Source organism: Patiria miniata, unplaced genomic scaffold (genome assembly GCF_015706575.1).
Source record: "Patiria miniata isolate m_02_andy unplaced genomic scaffold, ASM1570657v1 HiC_scaffold_9, whole genome shotgun sequence".
Classification (NCBI taxonomy): Eukaryota; Metazoa; Echinodermata; class Asteroidea; order Valvatida; family Asterinidae; genus Patiria; species Patiria miniata.
Genome location: NW_024037076.1, coordinates 17,093,548 through 17,106,447, shown reverse-complemented (window position 1 = coordinate 17,106,447; position 12,900 = coordinate 17,093,548). Strand labels below are relative to the sequence as shown.

General features: G+C 41.4%; 1 protein-coding gene across 3 annotated transcripts in view; it reads left to right on the top strand.

Annotated features, from left to right (window-relative positions):
* Positions 1–12,748, top strand: part of LOC119720190 — a 47,652-nt gene extending 34,904 nt beyond the window's left edge. For all 3 annotated transcript variants that reach the window (XM_038189769.1, XM_038189767.1, XM_038189768.1), the window contains exons 8-16: positions 967–1,085; positions 1,487–1,804; positions 2,826–3,012; positions 4,934–5,082; positions 6,609–6,765; positions 8,522–8,631; positions 9,277–9,432; positions 10,142–10,282; positions 12,216–12,748. In XM_038189769.1, the coding sequence (XP_038045697.1) occupies positions 967–1,085; positions 1,487–1,804; positions 2,826–3,012; positions 4,934–5,082; positions 6,609–6,765; positions 8,522–8,631; positions 9,277–9,432; positions 10,142–10,282; positions 12,216–12,622 (1,744 nt within the window). In that variant the 3' untranslated portion in view covers positions 12,623–12,748. The remainder of the gene's footprint in view (positions 1–966; positions 1,086–1,486; positions 1,805–2,825; positions 3,013–4,933; positions 5,083–6,608; positions 6,766–8,521; positions 8,632–9,276; positions 9,433–10,141; positions 10,283–12,215) is intronic.
* Positions 12,749–12,900: the final 152 nt, after the last annotated feature.

Sequence of the window (12,900 nt, the reverse complement as noted above, 5' to 3'; positions counted from 1 at the left end):
AACAGTGGCGTGGGTTCGAGCCCGGGTCTGGACACTTGTGGCCTTAAGCAAGGCACTTAACCATTATTGCTTCCTCCTTTGGATGGGACGTAAAGCCGTAGGTCCGGTGTGTTGTGTAATGCACATTAAAGACCCCAGTAACACTTATCGCTAACAGAGAAGGGGTTTGCCCCGGTGTTTCTGGCAGTGGCTGCAATATGCGCCGCAGCACCTTGTAACCCTTAAAGGTGCTAGATAATGGGTCTCATATTTCTCATATTAAGGGCCTCCATGGAAAGCAGTGCCCTGCACTGATCGGAGCTACCCTCACTCATGTCACTAAAGATGACGTAAATAAAAAAATTAATAAATAAATAAAACAGGCGAAGGCTTATTGCTAATAAGTACAGTTTTGCTAATAAGTCATAATGCAGTAAAACGTGAATGTGCAACAGTCTGGGTATGGGCAATCAGACTTGTCGTTTACAATGAAAATGTTGAGTGTTACCATATTTTCAAGTAAACCACAATCAGGGGAATATGACTAGGTGTACAATAATTGTAAAGTTGAGCAAAGAAATTGGCTGGAGCAGAGTTTGAACCAGTGACATCTGGGCCCAATTACACGGCGCTGCTAAGCACACAATTTTTTGCTAACAGAGCCTCCATCTATTTCATGGAGACCGTAAGCATAAGCACAACTAAAGGCTTCGGAGGAAAAATTTGCTAAATTTAGTAACGTAACAATGGAAATCTCCATGCACGCGCGACCGTTAGCACACACAGGCCGTGAAATAGTGCTTAAGGTAAGCAAATTTTTCTGCGTTCACAACTTTTGTGCTAACTGTTTAGCAGCACGGTTAAATTGGGCCCTCAGGAATGTATCTTAACTTTTGATGGTTCTCGGCTTACTGTCATATTACATGTAAATAAAGGAAACCCCCAAAAATATGATTATTTTTTTCTTCTCCTTTTACATGTATGTAGGCCGTTTCACCTGGATACAAATGTCACAGCCACAGGCCCAGAAGTTAACGGCGTCTACACATGCCGTGTCATGGACAACAACAGGGTGTACAGCAAAAATGTGACAGTTATTGTAACAAGTAAGTCATGCTCTGCTGTGAAGTTTTTAAGTTACAGTGTTGCTCAACTCTTTTGTTCTTGGGACTTTAATTACCGTAGTGAATTTTGCTTCAAATAAAACCATACTGAATTTAGTCTCGTACCGGTAATGTGGGGAATATTTCTCTTGACAATTTTGGCCGTATAATTGTATGCTGACTTTACAAAATTTGGCAAACATGTCATTGATGATTGCCATATCTTTTGTGCAGATAATGGAGTTGAGATGGTTTTAAAAAAAAAATTAGGTATATATGGGGCAGAAAATGTACAAAAGTTGATGAACTAATTTTTTTGCAGCATAATGTGCATGTCATGCAAGGTGTTAGCTGGGTGATTTCTCATTATTTTTTTGTCAAAGAATAATTTAAATCTTCCACAGATATTCCGGATCCTTTCCTGGAAGCACCTAGCAACAAATCTGTGCTTCTTGGACACAGCGTGGAGTTCCGTTGCAGAACCAAACCCGAGGCTGGTACCCTGACCTTGGTGGTGGGGAACCAGAACATTAACCAGTGGCCAACAGATGGAGAGGGGAACCAGACTAGAGGCCAGTCACTGGTGGTCACGCAGAGGAACCAGACTGTTTCGATTGTCATTGAGAGCGTGCGATTTGAGGATGCGGGGAGATACAGATGCATTGTGGGCCACGAAGGGGGAAACGACGACGCTGTGGCAGATGCAGTGCTCACAGTTCAAAGTAAACAAATCTTTGTTAGAGTTAAATTTGGGGAATCCCTTTTTGAATACCAATTACAGTTTCCAACTGTCCCCCTGGAACTGGAAGAGCTACATGTACTTTTGATCCTCAACCAATCAGAATCAGCTTCAAAAGCTGTCACACCCAATCACTGTTTTTTCTTTTCCTGCTCTTTCAAGTTTAGAGAAGTCACTATTATAAGAAGCCACTATTATTATTATTTTTAGTAGTAGTCCATGTTGAGCACGTTTCAGGCAGCTTTACAGAGATTTTCGGTTTATTTCATAATTGTTGAAAAGCTTTAGAGATTGCTTTTACAAGGTGTTATATTTATAGCCTACATACTAATCATTTATGCTAAATAATGCTTTTGAACAAGTTGAAAGGCAAGCTATAATGATAAAATGTATGTACTGGTACATGTATGCATGAATTGTATGACTTGTATCTTTAATGCTGATTACCCAAGATAACTTATTGTCAGAAATTTGCCAATAGTGTGCATGTGGTCATAAATACATGTACATGTAAGCAGGGGTCAATTTCATAGAGCTGCTTAAGCACAAAATTTTCTTAAGCACAAAAACGTCTTGCTTAATAAAATCAGGTTACCGGCCAAAACTCCATGCGATTGTTATGCTAAGTAAACAACAGCTAAATACCAGTCACAAGCAATGTACATCACATGGAGTTTTGGCCGGTAACCTAATTTTACTAAGCAATTTTTTTTCGTGCTTAAGCAAATTTTCTGCTTAAGCAGCTCTATGAAATTGGGCCCATTGCAAAAAGTACCATACCTCTGTGAAATTAAAGTGGTAAAGCCCACCACAAGTCCATCACAAATCCTTGTCACAATTAAGTACTCAAATGAATGATGTGACCAAAGTACCTGGTACATATATTCCTTTGTTATTGTTCATCAACTGGTACATGTAAGTTTGTGACTGGATGTGTGGAATGGCTTGAGGTTTTCTTTTGCCCAGACTTGTGATGGACACCTTCTCTCTGTACATTTTCACAGGCCCGGGATCAGAGCCTTTTGTTGCAGACTTGACATCAGGAGCCGATCTATCAGGGAGCGTTGTGAGTTTGCGTGAAGGTCAGCTGCTCAACCTAACATGCGCGGTGCGAGAGGCTTACCCAGAGCCACGCTTGGTATGGCTTATTGGACATGAGGACTTCACGGCGAAAGCTAAACTGCGGTCCAGGTATATATTTGAATTCCATCATTGACAGTTTCATTATACATTGTAAGTTTTCATTTATTTAACTGAATTATACTAGTATGGCCTAGTAATTGTATGGGTTTGTGAATCGTGTTCAGAGGGTCAGGGGTTCAACTTTAGCTGCTTGCAGTATATTTTGTCCTTGGGCAAGCCACTTTACCCTTTCTTGTCTCTCTCCATCCAGGAGGTCAAATTGGTTTCATGAGCTGTAAAGTATAACCTGCGATGTCTTTTATGCAAAACAAATAATAATGGTATTAATAAAAATGGAGACTTGTAATGCGCCATGTCTGTCACATAGTGACACTCCTGGCGCAGTTTTTCACTGGATAAAATGCCAGCTTTTCACTGGATAGAATGCCAGATGAGATGGACTTCATTTGAAGTCCAACATTCATTTTATAAACTGACTTGTATGTTTACTTTATTGCAGTTTTTGTTTCCTTTTAAGTAGAAGGTTTCAGTTTCGCTTGATTTGAATGTTTTCCGTCCACAGTGTTTTTCTTTCTTTTTTTTCTTTGTTTTTCTTTTCAATTTTTAATTTTCTTGTGGGTGTCATTGTGGTACTCAGGTCTAGTACAAAATATTTCCTTTTTTTCTGAACAAAAATGAGCTACTAGCTCTTTATCAATTCATGTGTGTTATTCATTTTGGCACTGGTCTTGTAAAAAACTGCTTGCTTTAACTGAAGACAAATGAGCTGCAGGGCCCGTAATCTAGTTTATTGGCGTTCATTAATGACCTGTTCTGTCAAAATCAGACTTTTCTGGGCATAAGGTCAAAAATGATATTTTTGCATATTGTTAAAATATGTTCTGTTTCCTTTTAATAGGTGGTTTAATTTTTGAAACCGGTCATTCCTGCGCAAAGTTATGCTATTTTGAAGTTCATTGGGTCGAAAAGTAGAAACAGAGAAAATGGACACGAACATCACAAAACAGACATTTCTTTAACTGATATACCTTAACAAATCATCAAAAATACTATAATTAGAGATCAAATTAGGGTTTCAAACTGTTATAGTATATTTTAGACATGCTCAGGATTACAAATATGCAAAAATTAGAAAATGGAAAAAAAATCACCCCCACAGCGTTTTTTGGCCCTATCTCAATTTCAACCTCTGCCCAGAAGTGTCTGCTTTTGACAGAACAGGTCCTGGGCTTGCAATTGATGTTACATGAATAATGAGTGCAGTGGTAAGAAGAATTTAAGAGGTGACTGTTCCATCTGGCACTTGACGAAATAATTATTCTTTCCATTCAACATTCATTGTTTTGTATTACACCTGAAAATACATGTATCTGCATCATGCACCTCCAATTACGTGACTATGCAGTGGAACTTCTACCGTATTTACTGTTGAACGAAACTTATAATTTTGAAGTAGGCCGGGCCATACCGGTACCTACATGTGTACATGTATGACCAGGATTTATTCGGGTGTTGCATCAGAATTTTTTGCACAAACTCAGTTTGTTTAGGCGAAGTAAAAAAAACAAACATGTTTCTCGTCCCCGCCCGCTTCCTTTTTGGAGGCCACCTGGATTTGTTTAATTATTTTTTATTTTTGAAAAATGCAATAAAAAAGCACCGAAAAAGTCCAGGGTTAAAGGAAATGTATCTAAAACTGTTCATTGTAGACCAATACAACTCTAAATGACACTGTAAATATATTCAGTTCTCTTCTCCAACTTGTCTTTCATTTTAAAAGTGTCTTTGAACAGTGGAAACACCAACGGTTACAGGAAATTTTATAATGGCGGCCATCTTGAAAAAAATAAAAAATAAAAAGCCCCTCTTCCTCCTTTTTTTCAAAAACACGGACGAGAAACATGTTGTTTTTTTTTTATTTGGCCTTACCTGTAAACAATTGTTTTGTATCTCCATATTTGTGCTGCAGACCTTCAGCTAATGGTGTGTCCTTTGATGTTGAAAGCGACCTCATTTTCGCCCCAACCTGGCAGGATGATGGCAAGACCATATCATGTGTTTCTGATGTGGCCTCCCTTGGGACAGTCTCAAGCCCCGATGTCATCCTCAATGTGTCATGTAAGCACGGATCCTAGACACCAGGATAAATGACTGTTCTGAGCTCTAGTACAAAATGCACTCAGTGGACTTGCCTTAATTGGTTAGACGCGTGATAACGGGCATTAAGACCCGTTGGTGCGTAATCGCGAATTTTCCAGATGTGCCATTGTGTTTGGTTTTTGCACGACATCTAAAACGGAAATATTCATGAAACTGTAAGTAAAACTACTTCTTATTTAAGATATAGTTGTTCCACATTATTTAAAAAATAAATATATAACAGATGGTATTGTGCAGTTTTTGTCGTCATAGATGAAGTATTTACCCGGGAAGTAAACGTTAAATTTCGAGGAGAACACCGTTTACCCAAATTTCGTTTTTAATTTTTAGAGAGATAGGATGCCGAACCGATGAAACGAAAGCGACATTTCATTGTTCATCTTAAAGCTAAAGATATTGTGCTCGGCGTTACCATGGTTATGTAGTTATCACTTATCAGAATTCAATAATAAAGACCAAAAACGTAGACTCATGAATATTCAAAAATATAATTTGCTGGCTTGACAGACTTCGAGGCCAGATCGGGCGAAGAGCCTTGCAAATCTGAAAGCCACCGCGCGCAGTGGTCTTTGTTGAAAAGTATTCATGGTATTTGCCACCAGTACAGGCCGTTATCACACGTCTAACCAGGAGTAGGGCCGAGTCGTTAATCCTTGTGTGTAGGATCCGTGATGTAAGCTCTCATTAGCTGGCTGGCTTAACCGGTCTGGCAATAGTCTTGGCCCAAGACGCTAGTGATCCATAGTGGATGGTGCATGGTGCGCCCTCTATGGCACAACAATTAGACCAGCGGGCCTACTCGCACTTAGTCTATGTAATAGACTCAGTGCCGAGGCAAAAGCCATGGTCTATTACATTTGAACAGATTCGCTGATTAATTATGCAAGACAACCGCATCTTGGCCTTCGGCCTTGTGGTATTTGAGATACAGACTCATCACTTTATTATTCTGTGTTCCAATCGCTCATGGTGTAACTTATAATATTTGGGAGATACAGATGCCAATCAGTTCTGATATTTCACAAAAATGTGGCATTTGACAAACAAAACCTCTCAACTCGTATGTATGATGTGTTGCTGCAACCTACTTTTGGTACACAAGGTCTATCCGCTCCATTCACAAGTAACCCCCCCCCCCCCCACCACCACCACCAGCAAAGAAACTATACAGTTGGGGGTGACTGAACGACGCCATCTTGCCTGACTGTAATATTTTGCTACGAATCGTTGCCACTAGCTGCGTTGTGCATAGTAAAAATTCCCTGGTGTATGTGCGTCACACACAAGGAACGGGTGCGCAGCAAACGTTTGTGTCCTGCCAATGGGACGTCGTTGCTTGGTAAAAGGGCGCCCTCTTTGTTGACGCACAGAGCCCATAGCGAGTGCAGTGAAACCATAAAAGCAAAGATTGCCATACAATGGGTTCATCATTAAGCCAAAATATTTATTTTAATGATGTCTTAATTTTATTTGCACATCCATAGATGTTCCCAAGGTGTCCATTTCCCCACGTGAGAAGACCATTCAGCATGACGAGAAGCCGCTGTTCACATGCTGGGCGCCGGCCAAACCGCCGGTCACCAGCTACAACTGGACCCTGCAACAGAAGAACGGCAAGGTCATCCAGCGGTCCACTGGGATGTAAGTTTAGTTTCACTTCAAATCTCTCGCTTGTCCAGCAGCCGCGTTTTCACGAAACAGTGCGTAACGTACGCCGTGCACAGGATTTAAGCAACAAATTTGTTGCGCAGCTGCGCAATATACTTATGATCAATTGCAGGAAACTTGGCGTGGCTGATGATGCATAACATTTTTAAATAATTTAAATATCTTGGACGAGGATAATAACAGCCTTTACGACACTGTTTGTGTATTATTTGTATACTCATTCAATCACCTCCACCTGTCATTTTGAAAGTAATTTTGACAAACTTCGGAATCGTGCGTCAACTCTAACTGGCATTCAGTTATTCCAAGTTGCAACACTCGTGGCTCACAGCCAACTGACACACCTGAGCGAGCAGGACGCTCAGCGGGCATCCCTCAACACAATGCCCAAGGCTCACAGCCAAATGACACAGTCGAGCGAGCAGGACGCTCATCAGGGATCCCTCAACACAATGCCCATGGCTCACAACCAACTGACACACCCGAGCAAGCAGGGCGTGCCCAGCAAGCATTCCCAATCCTAACAAATCCTACTTAAGGAGTAGTATCTCCAACTATCTTCAGTCTCCTGACAATGACTAGAGCAGGCTAGTCGAAACGTTGAGACCAAAGACAAGTTCGTTTAGAACTTACAGCAGGACTGTTCTTAACAGAACAAAAAAAACAAACTTTAAGTTGATAATAAGCAGGACAAGTTCTTTTCAGAACTAATATCTTCTAAGCAGTAGTTATTACCACATGGTGTTACCGCAAACCAAAACGATACCGATACCCCACCATGCAAAGCTTCAAATCTTATAACTCTAAAAATGCTGTCTCATGTAAACGGCTCATAGTGTAGCTACATTCTTCAACAAGTTTGGAGTCCGCAGACCAGCTGAACTCCTTTCACATGCCTCAGGAGACTGCTTGGCATCAAATGGCAGGACAGGATCTCTGACACAGAGGTTCTGCAGATGGCTTAAATGACAAGCATTCCAACACTTCTCAAGAGGGCCCAACTCAGATGGACGGGGCACTTGGGACGTCTGATGAGCACCTACCAAAGAGGCTGCTCTATGGTGAACTGAAGGAGGGAAAGTGCTCACAGGGGTGTGGGGGGGGGGGGGGGGGGGGTTGTAGACTGAGAAAGCGCTTCTAAGACAGCTCACCTAAGCAGCAATTAACGCGCACAGCTTGAGCAATGCGCCCAATGTAAGCAATGCACTGCTAAGTCAACAATGTGCACTAATGTAAACAATGCACTGGTAAGTCAACAATGTGCACTAATGTAAACAATGCACGGCTAGGTCAACAATATACACTAAGTAAACAATGTACACTAAGTAAACAGTGTACACTAAGTGTACACAGAGCGCGAGCAATATACGACCTTACCGTCCGCTGTCCACAGCACAACTCCTCCGCGCGATAACGTGAATAGCCCTCATGTGAACATGCATACGCCGCACAAACACATATGCATGTACTAAACCTATGGACCTAAGGCAACCAATAGCGTACGCGCAATCAGCCACTGGGCTCTTACGCTCCGCCCAGTCACCAACACACAGTGAATTTACGTTGTTGCAATAGGAATGACATAGTAAATAAACTAGCTATAAGTCCCTACACTTTCCGCTACACTATCGTTGAACGCCTTGACCAAGGCTAAGTAAATGGTGGATTATTATTTCCCTTCATTTTTTAAAATGTTTTTGTTTTTCATACTTTGCTGCTCCGGTCCTAGGTCAGTGAGAGTACCAGCTCTAGACCCAGATCACAACATGGCCACCCTCACCTGCTCTGCAACAAATGAGTATGGCACCAACAACAGCAAAGCAGTCATCAAAGTATTTGGTATGCACAGCGCCCTCTCTAGTTTATTGTCAAAAGGTGGCAGGCAGGAAATATAAAATGTACAACTTGACTGTAAAGATGCACGGCTGTCCTCTTTTTGTTTTTCTTGAGACAAATTGCCCACATTGGTGTTTCATTTTAATGAACATTTTAATGTTTCCGTCGTGGCCATCTGCAACTCTCTGAAAAAAGTCGACTGGCTCCCGGTCCCTACATTTTAAAATCACAATAGGGGGTGGGAACCAGTCTACCCTGTGTGAGCTGATTGACTGTTGTGATGAAGTACATGTAAACAAGGGCGGATCCAGAACACAATTTTTTTGGGGGGGGGGCCAAACAAAAATTGTGTCTCCCAAAAAATTTGTTGGATTCTCGATGCTCTGTGGTGCAATCTGAGGCAATTTCTGACCACTTTAGCCAATGTTTTTGAGCAAAAGATGGCGGTGTACTCATTGCCTGCCTTTATTGCGACGTCACATAAAAAAAAAATATTGGTTTCGTTTTGGGGGGGGGGGCATGGTCCCCTTTGGCCCCCCCCCCTGGATCCGCCCTTGCATGTAAATATTCTGTGACTAAACATAGACCAATTTTCGTTTGTTTGTTGTCTCATTCAAAAGTGAATGATAGCTGTTTTTTGCATTACAGATGACCCTGATGATGACGTGGAGGTTCCCTGGGTCATCATGATATCAGCCCTGTCAGTCCTTGCTATTCTCATGGTAGTCATGCCCATACTCATCTACAGACACCGCGGCAAGATACAGGACCTCTTCTTCAAGAACAAGAAGAAATCAAATCAAGGTAAAAATAAACACAAGAGAGCAACTCAGTTCAAGATGCTATTTGAGGAATGCTCACAGGTATCATGAGAAAATTGGGATTGAGTCCATTTAAAGGTAGAGTAGTTAATCATTTGCAGAGCTCTATCCAAAATGTGAGGGACCAAAGGGTACCGTTAAAAAGCTTACCTGGTTTAAACATAGTAATGACACGCAACTTCCTGTGAAAATAATGATTAATATTATTTCATCTTGGTTTTTTTTGACAAATGATTAAGTTAAAGGCATTTACTAATGTGTTTTTTTTTTCATTTTTTTTTTTTTAAACATAAACCATGTTTGTGAATATGGATAATGAAAATATAGATATCAAACAAACCAAAAATCATATACATGTACATGCAGAATCACTTTTTGATGATTTTGTCCTCATTAGCAACAGCAGCTCACACGTTTTTGCAATACCTGACTACCCTTTTTTGTAGAGCCAGTCACATAGCATCCCTAATTGCTGACTGACCAAGACAAACAGTAATGCGACCCGGGGGGGGGGGGGGGGGACTTTTCATGTTGCATATCCCAGATCCACAAAAGTGTCTAAATCTTCAATAGATACTTTCATTACTTTCCATGTGTTTTGTTGAAGTGCATAATGAAAACTTTGATAAGAAACTTTGACTATTACATAAAATCGTAAGAATTTCTTGTGTTTTATTGACTTCATTGAACAGAAGGCAAGTCACATGACGTCTTTGTGGCCTACAAAGGCGGTGGAGACGAGGAAGAGTTTGTGATTCATTGTCTGGTACCCAAGCTCAAGGAGTGGGGCTGTGATGTCTGTGTGCATTATCAGAACTTCCTACCCGGGAGAGGTAATTAAAAAAGGAACCAGTCTGATTTATGCCTTTGACTTTTCTTACTATGGCTGGGAATATTAACTCTTTCAGTGCCCGCGAAAGTTTAACCCTCAAGTGCCCAACTTCGAGCGTTTTTTGTTAATTGTTCAAAATTCTGTTAAAAAAAAAGGAAATAAGTTTTACTCACTAAATTTGTTGTTGTTGCTCTCTGGTATATCCTTGGTATATTGGAAAGTCAATAGTAGTCGAATACATAGTGATACACCCTGAAACACTGTCCTGCACACAGGGGAATTCCGCACTTTTTGCCCAAAATACGAGTTTTAGTGCTGCGCCCTCTTGCAAGAACTCGAATAAAGAAATAAATACAGGTCGTACATGCATGAAAATGGTACCATTAGAAAGAGCGAGAGCGCCCCCTTTTGATAACATGTTTACTCTACCTCGCACATGTACGAGGTTTGGCGATTTTAATCATGAACATTACCTCGTACATGTACGAGGTTGGCGCTTTCGTACTAACAAATATACCTCGTACATGTACGAGTTTGGCACTAACTGTAGAAAGTGCAGTGTCAAAAGCCCAAGCTGAAACCAACATTAGACAGCTATATATTGGATTAAAGCTATAGTCCATCATTTGCAGCCATCCGAAAAGTAACTGGCGTAATTATTGTTGAAAAACATACATGTACTTGGTTGAAAGATAGTAAGGGGACTAAACTCCCTGTGAAATTATTCTTTCTGGCAAGCTGTCATTTTGAAGTAATCAACGAAAGAAGGACTTTCCAACAGTGTGTCTTAAGACGAACCGTAGGAAAATTTAAATTAGTAGTTCGTTTTGTTATTCGGCGAAGCGCGCGCAAGCATTGGCACAACGCACACGCGCGCGGTTGCTAAAATTTGTCGGATCAGTGTGCGACATCGCGTATAGCTGCAATCGGCTCAGTGAGAATTCAGGCCCATTTCAAAACATGATTCAGCAACTTTTGATTTGAAATTGAGATCCTAGAATGCTGTTTTTCTCGGAATATACAGCTGAAGCTGAGCTGAAACTTTATCAGGTTAGTTGTTCAGTATCCTTCATTAGATTTGAACACTTTTGTTGCTTCAAACGAGCAAAATGCACAAATTACAAATGATGGACTATATCTTTAAGTCTTACAGTCTGTGATTTGCAGCGGAATTGAGGATTTGCATCCACAAGACGTCCCGTGAACGGTGCAAGATCTGCCATTTTGGAAGTCTAGCATGCTTGATCAATCATACAGAACATTGCATTGTTGGTAATGTGCATGTTCTGCAGTTTTTGTCACTGTCAATATCCGATTTTTCTCCCAAAAGTCATTAGTTACCCCCCCCCCCCGAAAAAATTGGAACACTGAGGACATGAAAGATGATGAAATAAGCTTTAATTTGATATGTGACTCAAACACCTTATAGAGTTGTGAGTATTTTTCCTCAGATTTTCGGAAGTGGGCCTATTTATCACCAGGGTCTATGGCGGCTTATTTAATAGACGTCCAATATATGGTGGGCGTGTGAGTGACCACTGACCTGTGAAATCACGTGAGATTCCTCAAAAGGCTATTCTAGTGACCATCTGTTTCTGAGTTGGTAACTCCCTCTTGTGCATGTCACTCACACTCTCGAAATTGATACATGTAAGTTATTGAAACGAGCAGCAAACACCAGTTTTGTTGGAGTATCGAATCCATCCAAGCATGACCGTGACGCAAATTTCCTTTTTTTTTGTGGGGGCAATAATGCACCTGGGGGAGGGGGAGGGGGAGGAGGGGGCATTGGAAATTTGTGGGGCCTCATGTGCCACACCAGGCCTCCACAATCCTTTGCCTTAAGATTTTGAACGATTAATTTTGCTTCACACAAAAGAAACTGCAACTGATCGTATGTACCGCTAAGACTCACTTTGTGTGTTCATTTTCAGAAATTGTTGACAACATCACGGCTGCCGTCGGCAGCTGCCGCAAGACGCTCCTGGTCTTGTCCCCGGACTTCATGGCCAGCGAGTGGTGCTACTTCGAGTTCTTGTGCGCCGTGGACGAGATGCTGCGGAACCAGACTAACTTCATCATCCCGCTGATGTTCGGTGACATCCGCAATGAGGAGCAGTGCCACAGCATGCGCAATCTTCTGGATACCGTCTCGTTCATCCCGTGGCCGACCGGAACCAGTCATCAAGGGCAGACCGATGAATTCTGGAAGCTGTTGAAGAGGGCTGTGGAAACGGAGTTCAACGTGAACAAGGAAGAGAGAACAGGCATGACAGGGGAGTTGGAGGAAGTCAATAATAACATGGCAGATGAAAGGGATGACAACGTTTATCTCATTTAAAGCTAGACTCCATCATTTGCAGCTATCCAAAAAATGACTGGCGTAATTATTGTTGAAAATCATACTTGGTTGAATGATAGTAAGGAGACTAAACTCCCTGTGAAATTATTCTTTCTGGCAAGCTGTCATTTTGAAGAAATCAACAAATGAGGGCCTTTCCAACGGTGCGTCTTAAGAAGCACCATTGGAAATTTCCGTTAGTATTTCGTTTTTTTATTCAGCAAAGCACGCGCAAGCGTTGACACAACGCACACGCGCGCGCAGTTGCTGTAATTCGT